Source organism: Miniopterus natalensis, chromosome 12 (genome assembly GCF_054644295.1).
Source record: "Miniopterus natalensis isolate mMinNat1 chromosome 12, mMinNat1.hap1, whole genome shotgun sequence".
Classification (NCBI taxonomy): Eukaryota; Metazoa; Chordata; class Mammalia; order Chiroptera; family Miniopteridae; genus Miniopterus; species Miniopterus natalensis.
The window spans coordinates 74,231,928-74,253,665 of record NC_142092.1 but is presented as its reverse complement, the minus strand read 5'-3'; the positions used below and the strand labels follow the sequence as shown (position 1 = coordinate 74,253,665).

General features: G+C 63.8%; 3 protein-coding genes and 1 long non-coding RNA gene across 4 annotated transcripts; 2 read left to right on the top strand and 2 right to left on the bottom strand.

Moving 5' to 3' along the window:
- The first annotated feature begins 1,604 nt into the window (after positions 1 to 1,604).
- PHPT1 (phosphohistidine phosphatase 1) lies at positions 1,605 to 2,996 on the top strand. The gene is made up of 3 exons (XM_087823103.1): positions 1,605 to 1,767; positions 2,108 to 2,232; positions 2,650 to 2,996. Exons 1-3 carry the CDS (start codon positions 1,623 to 1,625, stop codon positions 2,740 to 2,742), a joined length of 363 nt encoding a protein of 120 aa, XP_087679229.1. The 5' UTR covers positions 1,605 to 1,622; the 3' UTR covers positions 2,743 to 2,996.
- A 1,275-nt stretch (positions 2,997 to 4,271) lies between these two features.
- Positions 4,272 to 12,051, top strand: MAMDC4 (MAM domain containing 4). The gene is made up of 28 exons (XM_087823104.1): positions 4,272 to 4,365; positions 4,939 to 5,046; positions 5,123 to 5,296; positions 5,380 to 5,505; positions 5,691 to 5,821; positions 5,906 to 5,990; positions 6,147 to 6,272; positions 6,432 to 6,569; positions 6,668 to 6,756; positions 6,845 to 7,018; positions 7,298 to 7,382; positions 7,471 to 7,629; positions 7,728 to 7,856; positions 7,962 to 8,093; positions 8,214 to 8,344; positions 8,436 to 8,547; positions 8,733 to 8,849; positions 8,985 to 9,119; positions 9,236 to 9,372; positions 9,440 to 9,653; positions 9,760 to 9,897; positions 10,025 to 10,143; positions 10,227 to 10,317; positions 10,462 to 10,608; positions 10,759 to 10,893; positions 11,002 to 11,129; positions 11,226 to 11,334; positions 11,795 to 12,051. The coding sequence occupies exons 1-28, from the start codon at positions 4,320 to 4,322 to the stop codon at positions 12,025 to 12,027; spliced, it is 3,648 nt and encodes a 1,215-aa protein (XP_087679230.1). The 5' UTR covers positions 4,272 to 4,319; the 3' UTR covers positions 12,028 to 12,051.
- Positions 12,052 to 13,034: 983 nt separating this feature from the next.
- EDF1 (endothelial differentiation related factor 1) lies at positions 13,035 to 17,186 on the bottom strand. Its single transcript, XM_087823284.1, has 5 exons — positions 17,084 to 17,186; positions 15,002 to 15,053; positions 14,478 to 14,638; positions 14,021 to 14,114; positions 13,035 to 13,485 (listed from the first exon to the last, which is right to left on the bottom strand). The coding sequence occupies exons 1-5, from the start codon at positions 17,159 to 17,161 to the stop codon at positions 13,424 to 13,426; spliced, it is 447 nt and encodes a 148-aa protein (XP_087679410.1). The 5' UTR covers positions 17,162 to 17,186; the 3' UTR covers positions 13,035 to 13,423.
- Positions 17,187 to 19,162: 1,976 nt separating this feature from the next.
- LOC107536209 (uncharacterized) lies at positions 19,163 to 21,414 on the bottom strand. Its single transcript, XR_001603105.2, has 3 exons — positions 20,776 to 21,414; positions 20,172 to 20,363; positions 19,163 to 19,325 (listed from the first exon to the last, which is right to left on the bottom strand). It is a non-coding gene; the product is annotated as an uncharacterized LOC107536209 (long non-coding RNA).
- Between the last annotated feature and the right edge of the window lie 324 nt (positions 21,415 to 21,738).

Sequence of the window (21,738 nt, the reverse complement as noted above, 5' to 3'; positions counted from 1 at the left end):
GCCTCCCTGGAACCTCCCAAGCCTAGCTCGCCCTCGTCCAGGAGCCCGAGTTGACCAAAGCCTAGTCCGGTCCTATATAACACGCCCCCTCCCCCACCCCCGCCTCCTGTGGTCTGGGGTGTGTCCAGCTCACTGGCCTTTCCCCTCTGGGAGACACCCTAGCTGGCCTCGGCGCGTCCCGCCCTGGGGGTGTGCGCTGCGTTTCCACCGGCCCCAGTCCCGGCTGGAGAAGGCACAGCAGGCCCCCGAGCCCGCACGTTCGCCTGCCTCCCCGCACCACGGGCAGCCCTGGCCTGGGCCCTGCAGCAGTGGCTGGGGCGCGCGGCAGCGGAGGGGTCTTCAGTCAAGGCGCAGGACACCCAGCCAGAGGGGAGAGGGCCCGGGCAGGGGCAGCGGAGGGTGTGCTGGCGCCGCGTGAGTCCGGCTGCCGGCCCACGCCCGGCAGGATGGCCCAGGGCGGGTGCCGGGGTGCAGGGCTGCAAACAACAGCGCAGGCTCTAGCTTCACAGGGAGGCAGGAAACAGGCGCAGGGCACGGACGAGCGGGGGCACCGCGAGGAGGGCTCCCACCCGCTGGTGTAGGGCGCCGGGGGGACGGGCTTCCCAGCTGGGAGCTGGGCGGGGAAAGCCCGGGTGGCGGCAGGTGAGGGAACCAGCCGGTTGGCCAGGGCTGGGTCCACCGATGGGGTGGCGCCGTCGTTGCACAAACCGCCCCCGTCCCCGCTCTGGCCGTCCGGGTGTCGCGAGCTGGAAACGTGGCGCTAGCGGCCCGGCTCCGGCCCTCGGCTCCCGACCTCCCCAGGACTGCATCCCGGCTCCTGCCCGGGCTGCGTGGAGGACGTGTGACCGGGAGAGGGGGTGAGGCCGGGCACCCACAAGGGCCCTCCTGGAGCGCCCAGCACCGCACTGGGGCCGACAGGGAGCATCCACGGAATTAAATTGTGAACGTCCCCCCGCTCTCTCGGCGACCGCGCCCCCCGTGCCTCCCTCCCCCACACGCCTGCGCGCCCGCCTCGGCCACGCGCCCCACTTCCCCCGTCGCCTGCGCGCCCTTCCAAATCGGGCCACCGTGCCACCCGCCCCGGGGCCTCCGACTGAGGGCCGGCGGGAAGGATCCTGGACCGGTTATTGTTTCCAGAGGGGAGCACTTTTCGAACTCAGTAAAACAACTCGAATGGAACCACGGCTGCCTCATTGCGCCGGGGGTGGGGGCCCCGGAGGCGGGGCGGGGGGCGAGGCAGGGAGGCCTTGGGCCTGGGACGGGGAGCCGGCGCGCGCCCCCCGGGGCTCACGGGCCGCCTAGCGCCCTCCAGAGGGGCTGCCTCCAGCCCGTGACCCTGCTAGAAAGGCGGTTTTCCGTCCGCCCGCTTCAAGCACCACCCACGCGGGATTCCTGGTTCGCCTTTAAGCGGGACCCGCGTGGTCCCGGGGCTGCAAGGAGCTGGGTTGCGATAGGCCAGTCGGTTTCTGCGGGTCGGCGGCGCGATTGGCCGAGGCTGAGGGCCGGGGCTGCATGCCCCCGCGGGATTGGCCGCCGGCTCCCAGAGCCCGCCTCCCGCACAGTCGGCGCGGGTGACGTAAGGGTGGGGCCGCGGCCGCAGGGGTGGGCGCGCTCTGGGGAACATGGCGGCGGCGGACCTCGCCCAGATCCCCGATGTGGACATCGACCCCGACGGCGTCTTCAAGTACGTGCTGATTCGAGTCCGCGCGGCACCGGCGGGCGAGAGCAAGGAGATCGTGCGCGGCTACAAGTGGGCCGAGTACCACGGTGAGGGGGCGGGGCGCCGGCGCCTGGGGGCGGGGCGATGGCGTCGTGGGGGGAGGCGGGGCCTACGGGCGTCGTGGGCGAGCCGGAGCCTGTAGGCGGGGCCTGGGGCTTCGTGGGCGGGGCCGGGGCGTCGTGGGCGGGGAGCCGGCGGGGCGGAGGGGGTCCCGGGGGCGGAGGGGCTGCCGTGGCCCGACCCTCCCCCCATCCCCGCGCCCCTGCCCCGGCCCCCCCATCCGCGTCCCCAGCCCGGGGGGCTCCTCCCCCGGGGCCGAGCTGCTCAGCTGCGGCTTCCGACCGGTCCCGGCGGCGGCCACGCTGAGCGCTGCCGCTGCCCCCCCAGCCGACATCTACGACAAGGTGTCCGGCGAGATGCAGAAGAAAGGCTACGACTGCGAGTGCCTGGGCGGCGGGCGGATCTCCCACCAGAGCCAGGAGAAGAAGATCCACGTGTACGGCTACTCCATGGTGAGGCTGCCGCTCCCCCCGCGCGCGGCTCCCCGTTTCCCACGTGCACGGGGTGGGCGGGAGGCCCCTCGGCCGAGTCCTGTTCCTGCCTCAGGAGGCCTGGGTGGGCTGTCACTGTCCCCCAGCTCCTTGGGGGGTCAGCATCCGGGTGAAGCTCAGAGGCCGCCCTCTCCCTTCGGTAGACACAGGGACATTCTCTTGGCGCCTGGAATAGCCCAGGCCTCGGGCTAGAGACCCACCGGCCAGGTCTCTTCGCTTGGTGGCCACCTTTCTGCAGGAGGGCTCCCTGGGGTGGTTGGGGAATGATGGCATTTGGCTCCCCCCGGGGACCCTGCCCCACTCTGGCTCCTGGGTGTCACTGCTCACTGGACAGCCAGAGCTAGGACACGGGGTGTAAGAGGTGCCTTCTGTCTTCAGGGATACGGCCGTGCTCAGCACTCCACCTCCACCGAGAAGATCAAAGCCAGGTACCCCGACTATGAGGTCACCTGGGCTGATGATGGCTACTGAGGCCCACCTGAGGCCTGCTGCCTCCAGCTGCCCATTCAGAACTCTGCCCTTGAACCCCCCTCCTGAGGGGCTGGGCTGTACCCCCTGGCACTGTGCCACCCTACCCAGGCCTCAGAGATGGACACCAGCCTGGTCCCAGTACCTGGGTTTACCTCATCCACTGGAATTAAAAGCATTATCACCCCAGCTGGTCCCTGGATGGTGTGTGTCTTGGCTTCTCTGTTCCTGTGTCACTCCTCTGGACCCCTGACTAGAGTGGGTAGGTAGCAGAGAACCAGAGGCAGCCCTGGGGGCGGCGGGTCCCCTTCTGGCTGCCCCTCACCCAGCTCCACCTCTGGGGGCCCCAGGGAGTAGTAGTGCACACTCAGCCCTTTGGAGTCTAATAAGGGACCCCCTCCCAGCTGCTGTCCCGTTTATGGCCTAATTGCTTCTCCTCTTGGCTGCTATCCCCAAGGACATCTGGGCGGAGGCCACCTAGCCCTTGCGCAAGGAGTCAGCACCTGGTTCCTCAGGGCCTGGGGTTGGGAGTGGCCATCCCAGCGTGCAGGGCAGGGAGGGCACCAGTGACCGCCGCCCTGGCAGCTGATTTTGGTATCCCTGTGCATTCTGCCAGCCAAGGTCACCCATGGAAGTGGCTTGTGACTCCTTGCTTCCAAGATCAGGTCTCACAGACCCTGCCTCCCAGCTGAGGGGAATAGGCAGAGCTTCCGACCTGGAGCTGGGAGCCCCTCTCCCAGAACCCCCTTCCCTCTTCCCAATGCAGGGCTGTGGGGGTCACCAGGCACACTGAGGCCCAGCTGTCCCTGTGGCTCACTGGGAGTGGGTGGGCCCTGCTACACCTGCCATCTGCTGCATGTGACTCCAGTGAGCTCACAGCAGCCTCTCTGCAGGTGTAGCACCACCACTTCTTACATGTGAGGAAACAGGCCCCAAGGTCACAGCATGAACTGCAGGCAGAGCCCAGCTCCGAGCCCTGCACTGGGGGGAGGGGGGTCTATGGTCTGTGCCATGAAAATCTGGGCCCCTGGGTGCCCAGCCATGGCTTCTCTGAATAGTGTTTTGAATGAAGAAGGGAACAGGAAACTCAGGCTGAGTGCCGGAGATGGAGGTGGTCGAGGTCCCTGGCTGTCAGCCCTCCTCCCGGGTTTATACGTGCTGGGCTCCTGCCAGCAGCCTGGGCCAGGCTGACCTCACAGCCAGGGTGGGGACGGAGCCCTGAAGAAGTGGCCACATGCAGCCTGTGCTGTCTGGAGCTGCCTCCATTGGGGCCTCTACCAGGCATGGCTGAGCGGCAGTTGGCCTGATGGCCAGGGCCAGACCTTTGGTCTGGAGTTGCTGGACAGGTCAGAGCTGACCTGGGCCAGAGGCCCCTCTCCTGGACCCTTTTACAACCGAATGTTTGTCCTCATCAGGCAGGGTGGGGCTGGCCAAGGGGCCTCAGGTGCAGAAGGGGCCGAGGCCCCCTTTCCAGTTAGAGCAGAGTCAGCCTGTGGGACCGAGGGCTGATAACTGAGCAAAGTCCCCACCAGGCTGCCCAGTGTGCACACAGCCCTGGCCTCGCTTCCTTGGGCCTGACCATGCCTCTGCCCAGCCACCTCCTGCCTGCCCTGGTCCTGCTCCTTGGTGAGTCGTTGGATTTGGCTCCTGAAGCAGAGCTGGCTGGGGACTCGGGTACAAGGCCCTAGGTGACCTGCTGTAGCGGGACCCAGAGCGAGCCCTCAGGGTCCTGGGGATTGCCCCACTGGGCAAGGGGCAAGACTTTTGCTCTCCCAGGCCCCAGTTTCTACCCAGGCCCCAAGGTGAGAGGGCCCAGAGGCAGATCTGTGCTCCTGGACTGTGTGGAGCTTGAGGGGGTCTGGGTTACCCATTGATATACCCCCTTGGGGGGTACCCTCCCTACTGGGCTCCTGCTTCCCTCCCCAGGGGGTGTTCCACATGGGGGGCCCTTGGTCCCATGCATGCCCACATCTCTCCATACCGGCTTGCAGCCAGCCTCTCTGGGGCCAGAGGTGCTCTGCTTGGCCTTGACAGGGAGGCCCCAGCCACAGACCCAGCCCCCTCCCTTCTTGACCTCTCAGCCTGGAACCCAAAGCAGGACAACCAACAGCCTGGCTGCCAGGGACTGAGGGACAGTCCCAGGCAGATCAGGATGGGGGGAGTCACCCTGCCTCAGACCACTTGCCTGTCTGCTGGCAGCAGGGTCCCCAGGCTGGGCCTGGGCCCCCAGCCACTGCAGGGCCCCCAGGGACACCATGTGCAACTTCGTGTGTGACTGCTGGGACTGCTCCGACGAGACCCAGTGTGGTGAGCCAGGTCAGGCGGGGGGAGTGGGCAGGACCAGCCCTCTGAGGGTCACTTACCTGACCACCGACTGTCTCAGGTTACAGTAGGGCCTCACCCTCCCGGGGCGCCCCCTCCACCTGTGACTTCGAGCAGGACTCCTGCGGCTGGCGGGACATCAGCACCTCAGGCTACAGCTGGCTCCGGGACCGCGCAGGGGCTGCGCTGCAGGGTCCCGGGCCTCGCTCAGACCACACTCTTGGCACTGACCTGGGTGAGGCCTAGTGGGTGGGTGTCCATGCCAAACCCTCCCTCCTTTGGGCCCTGCCCGGTCTTCCAACCTCTCTGCCTGTCCAGGATGGTACGTGGCTGTTGGCACTCACCGTGGGAAAGAGGCTTCTGTGGCAGCCCTGCGTTCCCCTGTCCTGAAGGAGGCAGCCCCTGCCTGTGAGCTGAGACTCTGGTACCACACAGCCTCTGCAGGTGTGCGCCCAGAGTCCTGCCACCTGAGTGGGGTGCCCTGAGGGAAGAGACAGGAAAAAAAGTCTGGCTGCTGCAGAAAACGGAAGGGTGCCCCAGAGAAGGGGCAGGAGTCTGGAGGCAGGGCACAGCCAGCAGGCTGGGGGAGGCAACCAGGGCCTCAGCTGCCCCGTGACCCCCCAATACAGATGTGGCTGAGCTGCGGTTGGAGTTGACCCATGGCATGGAGACACTGGCCCTGTGGCAGAGCTCAGGGCCCTGGGGCCCAGGCTGGCAGGAGCTGGTGGTGGCTCCTGGCCGCATCCGGGGTGATTTCCGGGTGAGCTGGAGGGTGGTCTGGATGGTAGGGCAGCGGGTTGGGTCTGAGCCCTGACTTAGGTCCTAAGGACCCTGCTCTCTTCAGGTGACTTTCTCTGCCACCCGAAATGCCACCCACAGGGGTGCTGTGGCCTTGGACGACGTGACCTTCCAGGGCTGTGGGCTGCCCAGTAAGACCCCAGGCCATGGGCCCACACCTGGGGGGCAGTGGGTAATGGAGTGCTTCGCCGGTCACTCCCAGCTCAGAAGGCCTCCAGCTTCTCCCCCAGCTGCCCCCCCCCCCCAGGGTTTTGGGGCCAGGGTAATAGGTTAACCCTCCTCCCCAGCCCCCCAGGCAAGCTGCCCCCTGGGGCATCACCATTGTCAGAACAAGGCCTGCGTGGAGCCCCACCAACTGTGCGACGGGGAGGACAACTGTGGGGACAGTTCAGATGAAGACACACCCCTGTGCAGTGAGCTGGGGTTCTCATGCAGAGAACGTGGGAGAGGGCTATACCCTGGCTTGGTCCTTCTGGGGGTGGGGGAGCCCTGTCCATGGCGATGGAGCTACACAGGCCGAGGGTCGGGGAGGAGGCCCTGCTCAGTGGCCTGAGCCCCACTGCCCGGCCTAGGCCACCACACATCCACTGACTTTGAGACGGGCCTGGGCCTATGGAACCACTCTGAGGGCTGGACCCGGAATCACAGTGCTGATGTCCCCAAGCGCCCCGCCTGGCCGCCCCGAGACCACAGCCAGAACAGCGCACAGGGTGAGACCCCCTGGGACCCTCTGCCACAGCCCTGGCTCACACTAGGCCATAGGCCCGCCCCACCCAGCCCCCCACACACACACCTGCTCTCTCCCCAGGCTATTTCCTAGCATCCGTGGCTGAGTCCAGCGCCCCTGCAGTCCTCTCCAGCCCTGAGTTCCAAGCTTCAGGTCCCCATAACTGCTCGGTGAGGCGGGCAGAGGGACGCAGGGTTGACTGTCCTGGCTCCTGGGGCCTTAGAGCGTCTCCCCTGACCGTCCTTGATCCCTTCCCAGCTCACCTTCTATCACTACCTGCATGGGTCTGAGGCCAGCCTCCTCCAGCTGTACCTGCAGGCTCAGAACCCCGGTACCCCCCTCGACCCTGTCCTGCTGCGCAGGCGCCACGGGGAGCTGGGGGCTGGCTGGGTCCGAGACCGGGTTGACATCTGGAGCAAGCACCCCTTCCGGGTGAGGCCGGCAAGGGCAGTGGGGAGGGGACAGACGGGCGACCTTCTAGGCTGCCTCAGCAGGGAGCTTGCTGGTTTGTTTGTGGGCTGCAGAGAGGCCAAGGGAAGGGGTGGCTATCCGAAGGCCCCTCCTGCTGAGCTGTGAGGGGTGGCAATGGGGGAGGTGTCCAGCAAAATATAAAGTACAAGGTGTAGGGTGGTGGGGGACATGGCGCAAGGGAACAGACCCTGGGACAGCAGGTGGATGCCGGGGTACCCCCTGATCCCCCTATGTCCTCAGATCCTCCTGGTTGGGCAGACGGGTCCCAGGGGTGTCGTGGGCCTGGATGACCTCATCCTGTCTGATGGCTGCAAACCAGTCCTGGGTGAGCCCGCTGAGCCCCTGCCCCTCCAGGCAAGCACAGCCGCCCACACTCCCCTGACGCCCACCCCCATTCTGCTCTGCCCCCATAGAGGGATCCCGCTCGCCCCCTGGGCTCTGGGCCCCAGTTCCCAGGCCCCAGCATTTCTGTGGGCCAGGACATCTCTCCTGTGGTAGCCTGTGTGTGGCCCCAGAGCAGCTGTGTGACTTCCAGCAGCAGTGCGAGGGGGGCCAGGACGAGCAGGACTGCGGTGAGGGGCAGCTGGAAGGGTGGGGCCTCCCTCCCTCCGGACCCTCCCCACTGCCAGGGGGCTGGCCCCAGACCGCTCAGCACCCCTCGCTGTTGCAGGCAGCACGGACTTCGAGTCCCCCACAGCTGGGGGCTGGGAGGACTCCAGCGTGGGGCGGCTGCAGTGGGGACATCTCCCGGCAGAGGAGAGCAGGGGCCCCGGCACGGATGCCAGCGGGGCTGCTACGGGTGAGGCCTCAGTCCCCAGCCCAGGGCAGCCTGGAGCCTGCTGCCTGGCTCCCCTGCTGGGCTCCCTGGAAGGAGGCAGCTCTGAGCGGCCCTGCTCTTCCCCAGGGCACTTCCTGTCCCTGCAGAGGGCCTGGGGACAGCTGACAGCAGAGGCCCGGGTCCTCACACGCCCCCTAGGCCCCTCAAGCCCCCACTGTGAACTCCACATGGCTTACTATTTTCAGAGTAACCCCCAAGGTACTGCTGACCCACTGTCCCTTGGGGCCCCGTGCCCAGCCCTGGGGCGGCCGAGCTCCCCAGGTGCGCCCTGCGGGAGGGTGGGCTGGGGTGGCTGACCTGTGGCGACCCCTCGGCCAGGCTTCCTGGCACTGCTTGTGGTGGAGGGTGGCACCCGGGAACTGGTGTGGGAGGCCCCGAGCAGCAGCAACAGCAGCAGCATCTGGAAGGTGGACACGGTCCTTCTGGGGAAACGCCGCCGGCCATTCCAGGTGAGGAGGGCAGCCTGGCGGGGTCGGTGGGTCAGGGGGGCACATGGAGCTGGCCTTGACTTAACAGCCCCTCCCTCATGCCCCCATGAAGCTGGAGTTTGTTGGCCTCGTGGATTTGGACAGCCCTGGTCAGCAGGGTGCTGGGTTGGACAATGTGGTCCTGAAAAACTGCAGCCCTACAGTGGCCACCAAGAAGGACACAGGTCCTTCCCCGCCCCTTCCCCACACCAAGTCCCCACCAGGCTCTCCCACCCAGACCCCCTCGAGAGACCCCTGGAGACCCACTCCAGAGAGCAAGCCTCCCCATCCTCTCAGGACGACTCAGGAGGGGGGTAGGGGGTGGGGGGGTAAGAGGGGGCAATGCTCACCCCACCACTCCCCACCCCAGAGGTCTCCTGTAACTTTGAGCGGGACACATGTGGCTGGCACCCAGGCCACCTCACAGACGCCCACTGGCACCGGACGGAGAGCCATGGCCCTGGGTACGACCACACCACAGGCAAAGGTAAGGTGAGGGCACCCAGACTCAGGTGGCAGTGCCCAGGCCTAGGGAGTTGGCGCCCAGTCTCAGGGGTGGAGGGCACGCCTCTTGGAGTCTATGCAGCTCAGCCGTGTCCCATCTTCCCCCAACCCCCCACAGGCTACTTCATGCTCCTGGACCCCATGGACCCTCCCGCCCGGGGCCCTGGTGCCCACCTGCTCACCCAGCCCCAGACACCAGCAGCCCCTCAGGAGTGTCTCTCCTTCTGGTACCACCTCCACGGGCCCCAGATTGGTGAGTCACCCTGATCGGGGCAAGGCTTGGAGACTCCTGGTGGTCCAAGTTCTGGAGGGGGTGGGAAGCCATCAGGAGGAGGGCCTGGTCCCCTCCAAACCCCTCTCTCCCTGCAGGGACACTGCGCTTGGTGATGAGACAGGATGGGAAGGTGGACACGCACCTGTGGTCAAGGTCAGGCACCCATGGCAACCGCTGGCACGAGGCCTGGGCCACCCTCCACCACCAGACAGACTCTGGCGCCCAGTACCAGGTGAGGTCTGGCTCCTGGGTGGTGGGGGGCAGGGCAAGGCCCCAGTGCTGACACCCTCCACCCCCAGCTGCTGTTTGAGGGCCTCCGGGACGGGTACCATGGCACCATGGCGCTGGACGATGTGGCCGTGCGGCCTGGGCCCTGCTGGGCCCCCAAGCGCTGCTCCTTTGAGGACTCGGCCTGTGGATTCTCCACCGGGGACTTCTGGACTCGCCAGGCCAACGTCACGGGCCACATTGCCCAGGGCCCCCGGGCTGACCACACTACTGAGACAGCTCTGGGTGCAGGCCTGGGCTGGGCAGAGGGGCTGAGGATGGGGCTAGGGTGGGGCAGGGGTGGGGACAGGGCAGGGTGGAGCAGCAGGCTGAAGCTGGCACCCTCACCCAGGGCACTACATGATCGTGGACACGAGCCCACAGGCCATGCCTCGTGGCCACGTGGCCTCCCTGACCTCAGAGGAGCACAGGCCCCTGGCCCAACCCGCCTGCCTGACCTTCTGGTACCATCTGAGCTTCCGAAACCCGGGTGAGGGCTGCCAGGAGGAGGGGCTGTATGTGCACAGCAGCCCCTTTGCCAAGGCCACCTGGAACTCCACTACTTCAGGGGCCCTGTTCGCCCACTGCTGACCTGGGCTGGCTGTTTGGTGGGGCAGGTACCCTGCAGGTCCACTTGGAGGAGGGGGAGAAGCAGCAGGTGCTCAGCATCAGTGGCCACGGAGGGCTTGCCTGGCACCTGGCCAGTGTGGATGTGCAGGCCCGGCGAGCCTGGAGGGTGAGTGCCTGGGGGCAGATCCTTCCTCACTCCCCAGGGCTGTCCGGACCAGTCATGAAGCTGCCTTGCCCATGCCTGACCAGGTGGTGTTTGAGGCTGTGGCCGCCGGTGTGGAGCACTCCTACATCGCGCTGGATGACCTGCTCCTCCAGGACGGGCCCTGCCCTCCGCCAGGTGGGAGCCCTGCAGCCTGGCCCCAAAACCTGCTATGACTCATGGGTGCCTCCCTGGGCTCCGTGCCAACCCTGTCCCCAACAGTGGTGGTGCCCCAGGGATGGGGGACGGGGCAGCACCACTCACTGCCCAGGTTCCTTGCAGCTTCCTGTGACTTTGAAACTGGTCTGTGTGGCTGGAGCCACCTGCCCTGGCCCGGCCTTGGTGGGTACAGCTGGGACTGGAGCAGTGGATCCACACCCTCCCGATACCCCCAGCCTCTGGTGGACCATACCCTGGGCACTGACGCAGGTGGGTCTGAGTCAGGGAAGGGGCCCCAGGTCCTACCCCCACTGGGGCCAGCAGCCCAGCTCATCCAGGCTGCCATCAGGACCAAAGGCCTCAGGTCAGGGGGCCAGCTCTATCCAGTCAGTTGGGCACCCCTCCCCCTTTTGTTCCCAGGCCACTTTGCTCTCTTCGAAACTGGCGTGCTGGGTCCAGGGGGCCGGGCGGCCTGGCTGCGCAGCCAGCCTCTGCCTGCCACGGAGGCCTCTTGCCTCCGCTTCTGGTACTACATGGGCTTTCCCGAGCACTTCTGTGAGTCCCCTGGCCGGTGGCGCCTGGGTGGTGGGGACAACAGGGGCCTGGGGGCAGCCCTGCCTAGATTGGGTCAGGGACCTGACCCACCCTGGCCCCTACTCTCAGACAAGGGGGAGCTGAGGGTGCTCCTGAGCAGTGCCCAGGGCCAGCTGGCTGTGTGGGGCGCGGGTGGGCGCCGGAGGCACCAGTGGCTGAAAGGACAGGTGGAGGTGGCCAGTGCCAAGGAGTTCCAGGTGAGGCCCAGCTGCTCGGAGCCAGGGGGTATGAGGGGGCTTGGGGGGGGCCCTCTTCCTCCTGGAGTCCACACAGCCACTCCTCCCTCTGGTCAGATCATGTTTGAAGCCACTCTGGGCGGCCAGCCAGCCCTGGGGCCCATTGCCCTGGACGACATTGAGTATCTGGCCGGGCAGCATTGCCAGCCGCCTGCGCTTAGCCCGGGTAAGCCCTGCCCGAGTCGGCCACTGCTCTGCGTCTGGGCCTCTGCAGCTCAGCAGCTCATGGCCCACGGGGCTGCCTGAGAGGCCAGGAGAGCCACCAAGGCCGGGCCCTTTGCCATCCCCTCCCCTCCCCAGGCCCTGAAAGAGGCTCCCAGGGTGTGGCTGGGCTCCAGGAGGTGCGGCCAGGCCAGGAACTGGGGCCTCTTCCTGGAGCACCTGCTTGTTGATGTTACTTCACCATCACGTGGGGCCCAGCCTGGGGCCACACCTGCCTGCCAGGTCCCCAGACTCAGTGTGGAGCCTGTGCTGGCACAACAGTGCCCCCCCCTTTCTAGAGCAGTGTCCCCAGGAACCCCCGGGGGAAGCAGGGACTGATGTCCCCAGGCGTCGTCCTTGGCCATGGGAGTGGGGTTGACAGGGAGGGCTTCAGTCCCAGGGCTCATGTGCCTGGCGGCCCGCAGGGGACACGGCGGTGGCTATAGTGGTGCCAGCTGCGGTCAGCGGTGCCCTCCTCTTCCTCGTACTCCTGGTGCTGCTTGGACTCCTGGGGCGGCACTGGCTGCAGAAGAAGGGGGGCTGCCCCTCTGGGGACAGGACAGCGACCGGGGCCCCTGGCTTTGACAACATTCTCTTCAATGTGGTAGGGGCCCCATGGTCAGGGCGGGCAGGGGGTAGGGGAGTCGCTATGCCCTGATGTTGGCTCGACCCCAGAGAACAGATCAGTGGGGCAGGAATCCTCTTGACCCACCCAACTGGTGCAGGCCACCCCCGCCACCCAGTGGTCACCAGGTTCCTCTCCTTTCTAGGATCAAGTCACCCTGCCCGCATCAGTCACCAATGACTCATAGACCCAGAGAAGCCCCAGGCTCCTCACAGGAGCTCCTCCCATCCTATCAGCCCTGGCCCCGGACCAACACCTGCCCCTCCCCCAGGATGGGCTGAGCCCTGCATCCCTCACCTGGCATCCTGCCACCCACGTGCCTAGCTATTCCTCACCCCAACAATAAACACTCCAGCCCGTGAGGGCAGCCTGTCTCTCGCCAGCCAGTCTGTGCATCCTGCTCGAGAAGGTCCCTGTGTCCGCCACCCCACAACGGAGATCCCCCACATCCACGGTCCCATGGTAATGGTCTGAGCAGTCCCCGAAATGACGCATCTCAAAGCAGAGATCACTTGGTACCCATGACACTCCTGAGTGGGTCCCTCGACAGCAAAGCTGAGGTGCCTGCCCTTTAGCTGCCTGAGGGAGGTGCGCCCCTGGGGGGGGTGTCGAGGTCCCTGGTGCGCCCATACACCATCTTCCTCTAACAAGACGGAGTCAGGTCTTTCTGACCAGGGAGGGTGCTGGTCTCTGCTCTTCCAGGCAAGGCATCTGGACCTAGAAGGGGGTGACAGCCACTCCTGCATGGCCAGGCGCTCCCCTCCTGCCTACTCCACCTTGCCACTGGGGCACCCTGGGCTCTGTGGGGGTGTGGCCGGGGACCCAGGGCCAGGGGAGGGTGGGGTCAGGTGCCAGGAGGCCAGCCAATACCACGAACTGTCCCAGCAGATGATGACATTCACTGCCCTTCAGGCACCCCCATGGCAACTATCATGGAAACAATCCCCTCCCCACATGTGGGCAGAAGAGAGTGCTAAGGGCATAATGGGTGAGACGGCAAGTGGGACCAGACAGGATGACTCACACCAGCAGGAAGGGCAGCAAAGGTTTATTAGCGTCTCTAACAGCCAGACTAAAGGCGGCATCTTCCACTCCTGGCCTGGACTGGGCCACCCTACCCCACACTCGCCCATGTGAAGGGCTCCCACTCAGCTCCCCCAGGACCCACACCCACACCCGGGCCAACACCTCGGGGGAGAGCGGTGGGTACTGCACCTCAATCTCAGGATGGGGGTAGGGAAGAAAAACAATCATGAGAAGCAAACACTTTGCAAGGTTTAGTTTGACAGCAGGTCGGGTGGAGGGGTTTCAGGGCAGGGCTGCCACCCCGTGTTCCGCTTGGCCATGTGGAGACCCACGCTGGCGCTGGTGGTCAGGGGAACCAGCCAGACATGATCAGCCGGAACGTGCTGCCTTCGAGGCTTTGTGTTCATTTTGCCCTCGGCCCCTTCTCAATGGGCTTCCCAATGTCCTTCCCCCGGAGCTTGAGGCCTGAAAGAGCCAGAGGACACCCTGACCACTGCAGCCCACTCTCCAGGTCTCCCAAGGACAGAGTAGCACCACAGCGTCCCCACCCATGGGTCCCCAAGGTGGCAGGAGGCACCCACTGGATCCCTTGAGCACTGGTTCCCTTCCCCCATAGGACGAGAGACAGGGAGGGGAGGGAGAGAGGCACCAGGGACAAGCAGGTCCCACTCTGGCTGGGCTCCCTGAGCCTGCAGGCCCTGGACCCAGAGCAGATGCCCCTTCCCTTCCTAGGACAGGAGGTCCATGCCTGGGGTTTCAAAGGACACCACACAGGGGCATGTGGGAGAACCTGGGAGTGGGAACCGGAATGGGAGCCGAGGAGGACCCCAGACGCGGGCGGGGGTGGGGAGAGCAAACGTGAAAGGCAAGGAAACCCACGAACTCCCTCATGGGGATTTTCTTAAAGCTGGGGCCTTCCTGCACCCCAGCCCCACCAACCCAACCAGGGAGGGGCAGCCCTTACACCTGGTCACCCAACAAAAGCTGGCAGGACACTCACCAATGGCTCTCTCGATTTTGCCCAGAACCTGGTTATTAGGAATGGCCCGTCCACTCTCGTAGTCCGCGATGACCTGTGGCTTTTCGTTGATTTTCTGAAGAGAAAGTGTGTTTCAGACACATCAGCTCAGTAAGAAAACCCTGCAAGGCTATAGCACACGTGGATGGGCCGAGGGCACCACCCTCTGTGACAGCGAGGCACCAAGGGCCTTCGAAAAGTAGCTCGCGGACACCGGGGGGGGGGGGGGGGGGGGGGGTTCGTCACACTCGAGAGGAAGTTACCCCTGACCTCACATGACTTCCCCAGAGGCCTTTGGGGGCCTGAGGGCAGGGGCAAGGGCAAGGACAAACTGAAGCCTCCTAGTCACCAAGCAGGCAGAGCTCACAGCACATGCCCTTCGCAACACTGGCCCCACCTGCCCCACCACAGCCTAAAGGAGGGGGCCACCAACACTCACAGTTGCCAGGTCCTTCTGCGTCAGTCCCTTGCTCTGCCGGCCCTGCTGGATCACCTTGCCCACCTCCAGGGTCACTCGGTCATGGTGCAGCTCCTCAGTCTCCCGGTCCAACTTGGCTGTGTTCTTGGTGATCGAATGCTGTTTGTTCTGGCCAGCGGCCCCTGGACCAGCGGGAGGCAAGAGCAGGGAGAGGGTTTCAACCAATGGGAAGGAAAGCTGTTTTAAGGACAGGAACCAGACCTGACAGGTGAGGCGCCTGCATCCAGGTGACACAGATGCAGACCATCCAAATTATGGGAACTGCAAAGGCTCAAGAGCACAGTTCAGTATCTCCTCCCAGCTTGTGGAGAACAAGACCCCCTGACCTGCACCAACCACAGCTGCTCAGGTAACATTCCAGACACTCCCCAGCCCTGCAGCAGCTTCAGCTGCCAGCTGCCGCCCTGACACCCTGGGCACCACACTCGTCTGCAGGGATGGCCAACTACTGGGCACTAGCTGTGGGTGATAGCACAGGTACCTACATTTCTTGGAAGTCTCCACATCTTCTCCTCGTCTCTGAGCTGCTAAGATGGCCTAGAAAATCAGGAAATGTTTTTTGTCAAAATTAACTTTGGAGCCCTGGCCAGGTATCAGCTAGTTAGTGTTGCCCTAACATGCAAAGGTTTTGGGTTTGAACCCCAGTCAGGGCACATACAAGAATCAACCAATGAATGCATGGGCGGAAGAACAAATTGATTTCTCTCTCTATCCCCTTCCTTTCTCTCAAACAATTTTTTTTTTAAATTAGCTTTTGCTCTGGCTGGTGTGGCTCAGTGGCTGCAATGTTGGCCTGTGCACCAAAGGGTTGTGGGTTTGATTTCTGGTCAGGGGCACATACCTGGATTTCAGGTTTGATCCCCAGCCCCAATCCTGGTATGTGGAACACAATCGATTGATGTGTCTCTCTCACATCGATCTTTGTTTCTCTCTCCCTCCCTGTCTCCTTTCCATTCTAAAAATCAACGGAAGCATGGCCAGCATAGGTCAGCAGTTTAGCATCAACCTAGAATCCAGGCGATCAAGGCTCGATTCCTGGTCAGGGCACATGCCTGGGTTGTGGGCTCGATCCCCAGTCTGGGGCGTGCAGGAGGCAGCTGACCTATGACTGTCACCATTGATGTTTCTATCTCTCCCTCCCTCTACCTTCCTCTCCCTGAAATAAATAAAAATATTTTAAAAATAAATAAGTAAATAATAATAATAAAAGTCAATGGAAAAAATATCCTCCAGTAAGGGTTAACAACAATAACAAAAAATTAGCTTTGGGAGTGTCTGGCAACACCAGTTCAGGCTGCCGTGAACTGGCAACCTTTTGCTGCACCGGACGACACTCAACCAACTGAGCCACACCAGCCAGGGCAGTGCTGGGTTCTAAACCAAGCTGGTCAGCCAACATCGTCTTCAACCAGATATCCTGGCAACTCTCAGCAAGCTGCCCCTAAGGTAAACAGGCATTATCCACTTCCCTGCTGCTGAGAAAGACACACCAACTGTTTCCTTGTAGAAGCCCACACCTGAAATGGCTGACCCCCCTGCACTGCACAAGCCCTGTGGACCTGGTCTGGCCTTCCTCTGGGCATCTGGCTCCAACAACAGAGCAGGCACAGTGCTTGGAGCCTGCACCCCACCCTCAGTCACCTCCGCCAGAGCAACACCCCTTGATCTGTAGTCCCCGAGTGTAATGCAGTTCTTCGTGCCTCTGATACTTCAAAGAAGTGAGTGTGGGATGTTTAAAGATGCTTTCTAGACCTGTTCACATGACTCCTGGCTGTGGCTATTAAGTTTCCTTTAGGGAACAAACAAACAAAAAAAAAGTGAATTTGGTTTTGACTGCGCAGCAAGCCCAGGGCAGGTCGGTGAATGCTGGTCACCAGGGCCACAGCCAGTCCTGGCCCAGACCCAGCACTGCGCGTCTAGGGCTCCTGAGGGCAAAACAGAGCCCGGAGGCGGTGGCTGAGCACCGCTCCTCCCCCACTCACGTCGGGCTCACGCAGGGCCCTGGGAGGACCAGTCGGGATGGGAGCTTTCTGCCTCCAAGCACCTCTCAGGGCGCGCAGCGCGTGCACGGCGGGGGCGCAGGGTCCCCCTGCACGGTGGGTCCCAGGCCAGCGCGGCCTGGACACAGACACGCCCTACAGGCTGCAGCGAGCCTGGGGGTACGCGGGCGGGGCACCGCACGGACTGAGCAGACTCTGGGGGGGCTCCAATCCCGCCCCCACCCGAGCCCACGCCGCGGCTCCCGCCCGGGGTCCGCCCCACGAGCCTGCGCCGTCCTCCACCCGCCTCCTCCTCGCGCCCCGTCCACACCCAGGCGTATGAAGGCCCCTGGACCTTGCCCGGCTCAACCCCGGGCCTGCATCCTGGGTCCGAGAGCCCCGCCCCTGCCGCTCCCGCCCCGCGAGGCCCGCGGCCGGCCCCGCGCCCCCGCTGTCGCCCGGCCGTCCTCACCCCAGCCCCCGCCCGCCCGGGCTGGCCCTGGCCGGCCCTGTCCCGCGTCCCGCCCCGGCCCCCCGCGTCGGCCCCGGCCCCGCGTCGGCCCGGCGCTCCCGGCGGGCGGCGCGCACCTGCTTGGACTTGGCCTGCGCGGCCGTGGGGCCCTTCTTGCGCAGCACCGTCACCGTGTCCCAGTCGCTCTCGGCCATGGCGGGCGGGCGGGCGGCGGTCCGTGCGGCGGCTCCGCGGCAGCTGCTCAAGACCCGGCGACGACGTCCCCTCGGCGCTAGGCCGCTTCCGGCGCCGTCGGCGGGACCGCCCCCATCTCCCATTGGCCAGCGGCCCGGAGGGGCGGGCACTTCCCGCGGCTCGGGGCCAATCCGCGCCCGGCTTGTCTGAGGCACGGTGGGGGCGGTGCGCGACGTAGGGGTGGTGACGTCAGGGCGCGGAGGGGGCGATGTTAGGGTGCAGAGGGGGCCGGAGTGAGTGCAAGGGGGCGTGGAGGGGGCGCCGTCAGGTCCCGGACTGTACGCTAGGGGGCGCGGGGAAAGGAACGCGGAGGGTGGGGAGGAGGGATGTGCGTTGGGGTGCTGTGCACCCCAAGGGAAAGTGAGCGGAGGGAACTCGAGTCGAGGGACTCGGGTGAGGGGAAGCGAGACGGGGCCACAGGAGGAAGGTGCGGCGGGGGCTCTACGCGGGGGAGGAGAGGGGCGCGGGAGAGGGGCCTGGGGGCCGGGGTGCAGGGAGGGCCCGGCCTCTGGGCGAACCTGGGCCCCGGCAGCTCCCGGGCTCCAGGCTGCCCCGCCCCGGCCGCCCCTTTGGGGACGGGGACGGGGACGGATCGGCGAGGGAGGTGCGGGTATCCGTTCACAGCCTGGGTGCAGGGGAACATCTACGCATCCGTTTCTCTGCGGCTGGACTCAGTTTCTATTTCACGCCTTTACTTTGCCACCCTGGACGCACTTGGAAGTTATGTTCTCCTGGAGTTGTGCCCAACGTCTGCCCTCGGAGGGCACCTGGAGGCTTCCGGACACGCGGCTGCGGACCTTGGCCAGGTGATCTCACTTGCCGAGTCCGAAAGGGAGCTGAGCGGTCTCGCGGTTCGCAGGTTCGAAGCGAGGAGGCGGGAGGGAGGTGTCCGCAGGAGCAGGTGCTCGGGCCCGCGCGGGGGTCGCCGGCAGTTCCGATCTCAGCCGGAAGATGGCGCGCACGGACCCGCCGCTGCGCCCGGGAGGAGTTGGGGAGCCCGGTGGGTCAGGCTGCAAAGGGGGCCCCTGGGACCTAGACTCTGTCCAGCTACTAGTAGCCACTCGGCCTTTCTCCATCCATTGAGAACGAGGCCAGAATGGGCCCCGAAAGAGTCCAAAGAGACCGCTGCCCTCCAGGGACCCACATGTGGGGAAGGACACAGGCATACAAACCTAGGTCACCTGGGGCAAGTGGGGAGGAACCCACTCAACATGGGGCCTTCGGGACTAAGACTATCTTTATACCCAGACGCTAAGGCCTGGAGAGGGCCAGGCTTGCCAGGCAGCTGGGGGCGGGAGGAAGCTGGTCCAGGTGAGGGCCTGGCTGGTGCAAAAGCCCTGTGGCCAGGCCTCATGCAGCCAGGCAGGAACAGCCAGGACAGCCTGGGTAGCCTGGGCACCTTCAGTTCTGCATGTGAGGTTGTTGCCTGGGGTTTGGCTCTGGGTGTGGAATGGCACTTGTGTTCTGAGGTTGCCTGAAGGGAGGCGAGTGTTAAACTGTGCAGGGAATCCTGGCAGAGCTCGTCTCCGGGTGAGGGAATTCGGGGTGATCTTCACTTTCTTCTGAGTACTTTTGCGTTTTCCAGATCTTCTGAAGTGACCTGCTTTTCAAACACAAACATGCTTTGAATAGGTAATATCATCGTGGTTTTAAAAAGCATGAGATGGTGAACAGTGAACATGTTTTCTTACTTCTATTACTCTGTGTCCTTCCCCAGTCTACAGAGAATGCAAACGGTAGTGAAAACTGTCCTTTCCTAGTTCTGTGCTTTTCCTCCTGCTAGGCTCCCATTGCCAGTGGGCGGGCCCTGGGCAGACCCTTCCAATGCAGGCCTCTTCTCCTCCCTGCAGTTTTGGGTGGCCTCCTGGTCCCAGGGCACTGGTGCTGTTGGGGTATCATGGCCCACCTTGTGTCTTCTTCCCTCAGGGGTTGTCCCAGGGCTGTGTGCTTTGTGGGGGAGGGAGGCGAGAAGGGGAAGCCCCTCCTGGCTGGCACCAGTGCAGGGGAATTCTGGTGCAGAGCTGGCGGGCGCCTGCCCTTCTGAAAGCATGTCCCTCCAATGACAACAAAGTGAGAGTGAAACCAGCTTTCAGAAGCTGCTGCCTGGGGTTGACCTTAAAATGTCTGAAAAATAAAAAGACAAGGACAGCTTTTAGGTGAAGTGGGTTGTATTTGGTAAGGTAGCCCCACCCTGGGAGGTTCTGAGGACAGCCCAAGGAGCACATGTGGGATGTCCCATGTCCAGGTCCTGAGTGGGAGCCCGGGTCACCCTTCCTGTCTCCCAGCCCCATGTGCAAACTGGTGTCTGTCTTCCCAAAGGCCTGAGTGAGGGAAGGAAGTGAGGTGAGAGCCTTATGAGGGGACAGGCCATGTCCTTCAGGGCACAGATGCCAAGGGGAGAAAGAAAAAGAAGGCAGGGTAGACTGTCAGAGGAGGGAGAGGGGGTGAGCTGCTTGCCTTCAGGCAAAGTAGGTGGCGGTGGTAGCCTCTGGGCCCATGGTTTGCTCACCTAGTAGGCAGCTGATGGGCCCTCTCCTGCCCCAGCTGAGACCATGGGTAGCAGACATCCACATAACCTTGACCCTGATCTGCAGCCAGGCCCATGCCTTTTGGGGGTGGGGGCATGGGGGGGGGGGCGCTGAGGCCCAGGACAGCTGCTCCAGGCTGAACCCTTCGTGCCCTTTGCTAACCTGAGACCCCAGCCCTGGCCCCCTCTTGGGGCTGCATGGGGGTGTTCCAGGTGCCTCCTGGTTCCTCCCCACCATGCTTTGGGCTGAGTTTTGCTTTCTTTTTGGCTGGAAGGCAACTGACTGGGAATCCCCTGAGCTGCCCAGAGTGAGTCATCCCTTTCCAGCCTGCCAGATTGGGGGTGTTACCCCTTCCGAGTTGGCAGGTGGGGTGGGGTGGCCACTTCCTGGTCAGGGCCAAGTCACAGAGGCTCCCTCTTCCTCTGTTATCAGCTGTGCTCACCTTACAGGCCAGTCATTAGAGTCAAATTAAAAAAGAAAAAAGTGTGTGTGAAAATCCTGTAAAAGCAGCAACCTTTACGATAAGCAAAAGCATCTTCACGCTTGAAGTGCTGGCAGGTCCTTGGGGATTGGCTCAGTGACGTCCACAGGCGGCTGGCTGCCTTCCAGGGAGGCGAGGCCTTGCTCATGAGATCTGTGGACAAAGGGCAGGCTGAGTTGGCTCCCAGTCAGCGCTTTTGCAGGAGCCCTGATCTGGAGGAGGGACCCTCCCGGGAATCACTGCAGAAGGCAGGCAGGTGGATGATTTCCCGATTTTGCCCTGAAGGAAGCGGGGTGCGCTGCTGCAGCTCAACTTCTTTGCAACAAGAACCGTTTCCTGCAGGGTTGCTGGTGGGTTCACAGCGGCGGAGAGGAGAAATTTTCCTACACCTGAGAGCTCACAAAGCCATGGGGCTGTCCATGGGAGGTTTCCACCGCTGCTTGTGGCCAACTCAGCCTTGAGTTCATGGAACTTGCATCAGAGGCAGGGTGGCCTGGCTGCTGTCTCCCAGGCACGCAGTGTTTCGGGTCGGGAAATTCTGACTGCAGACCAAGTAATGACTTACACAGCGTGACACAAGCACTTCCAGCGCAACGTGGACTGTTCTTCAGTGCGTTCCACCTCTGGCAGCTGCCTCAGATGAACCTGGCAGTGGAGGTGCTGGATGTGCTGTGTGACCCAGGGTAAGGAACCTTACCTCTGAGCCGCCGTGTTCTTTTCTGCAAAGTGAAGAGCTGAGAGCGCAGTGCCCCTCTTCCGGCACAGGTATGAGGCGAGATGCTGTTTGTCAGATATTTAGCAAAGCCCATGCACAGTGAGAGATTGTCTCTTTAGTCCTGACTCTCCCTTGGCACAAAAGAAACAGACTGGCCTCAGGGCAACACCGGGCCCTCCGAGCGCTGCTCCTTTTTTCTGGCCAGGACCACTGCTTCCTTTCCAGATGTTTCCATTGGCGTGTCCCACATTTCCGTGTGTCTGAAGGCCAGAGTTTGTGCACTTTTGGTTTTATTGGTGGTAAAATTCACATAACATAAAACTCGCCACTTAAACCATACAGTTCCGTGTCATTTGTCCATTCGTGATGCCAGGCAACCATCAGCGCGACCTGGCCGTAGAGCGCTAGGCTACCCGAGAGGAGACTCGCTGCCTTGTGCACCCTTTAAAGTGAGCGGGGACTTTTCTTGGTTTTTCTTAGAAACGTAGTTCACGCTGGGGCCCTGCTGAGCCGGGGCTGGGGAGGCGGAGGGACAGCGCCGCCGCGGTGTCCTCGGCGTGGGCCTGACCCTCCGTGGGCACCGGCAGGTTCCCGGGAGGTGAAGAGCGGCGAAGGCTTCGCTGCGGGGTCCCGTCCTCTCGCGGCGCGCGGAGCTCACGGACTCGGAGCTGCGAGGGCGCGGGGCAGCCGCCGCTCGCAAAGACCCAGGCGGGGAATGAATGAAGTGTTGCGTCACGGCAGCTCCGACCAATCAATACCCGCTGCGGCTCCCTGCGTGCTCCTGGTAGGCTCTTGTATCTGCCCGTCAGGGAG

Bases quoted from the DNA above. Each gene is read 5' to 3' on its own strand.
- PHPT1 (XM_087823103.1), top strand. From the start codon at position 1,623: ATGGCGGCGGCGGACCTCGCCCAGATCCCCGATGTGGACATCGACCCC. The intron at 1,768-2,107 runs GTGAGGGGGCGG...CTGCCCCCCCAG, and splicing joins CAAGTGGGCCGAGTACCACG to CCGACATCTACGACAAGGTG. The intron at 2,233-2,649 runs GTGAGGCTGCCG...TTCTGTCTTCAG, and splicing joins ACGTGTACGGCTACTCCATG to GGATACGGCCGTGCTCAGCA.
- EDF1 (XM_087823284.1), bottom strand. From the start codon at position 17,161: ATGGCCGAGAGCGACTGGGACACGGTGACGGTGCTGCGCAAGAAGGGC. The intron at 14,115-14,477 runs GTGAGTGTTGGT...CTTTCTCTTCAG, and splicing joins CGCAGAAGGACCTGGCAACT to AAAATCAACGAAAAGCCACA. The intron at 13,486-14,020 runs GTGAGTGTCCTG...TGGCTCTTTCAG, and splicing joins CAAAATCGAGAGAGCCATTG to GCCTCAAGCTCCGGGGGAAG.
- MAMDC4 (XM_087823104.1), top strand. From the start codon at position 4,320: ATGCCTCTGCCCAGCCACCTCCTGCCTGCCCTGGTCCTGCTCCTTG. The intron at 5,047-5,122 runs GTGAGCCAGGTC...CGACTGTCTCAG, and splicing joins CTCCGACGAGACCCAGTGTG to GTTACAGTAGGGCCTCACCC. The intron at 5,506-5,690 runs GTGTGCGCCCAG...CCCCCAATACAG, and splicing joins GTACCACACAGCCTCTGCAG to ATGTGGCTGAGCTGCGGTTG.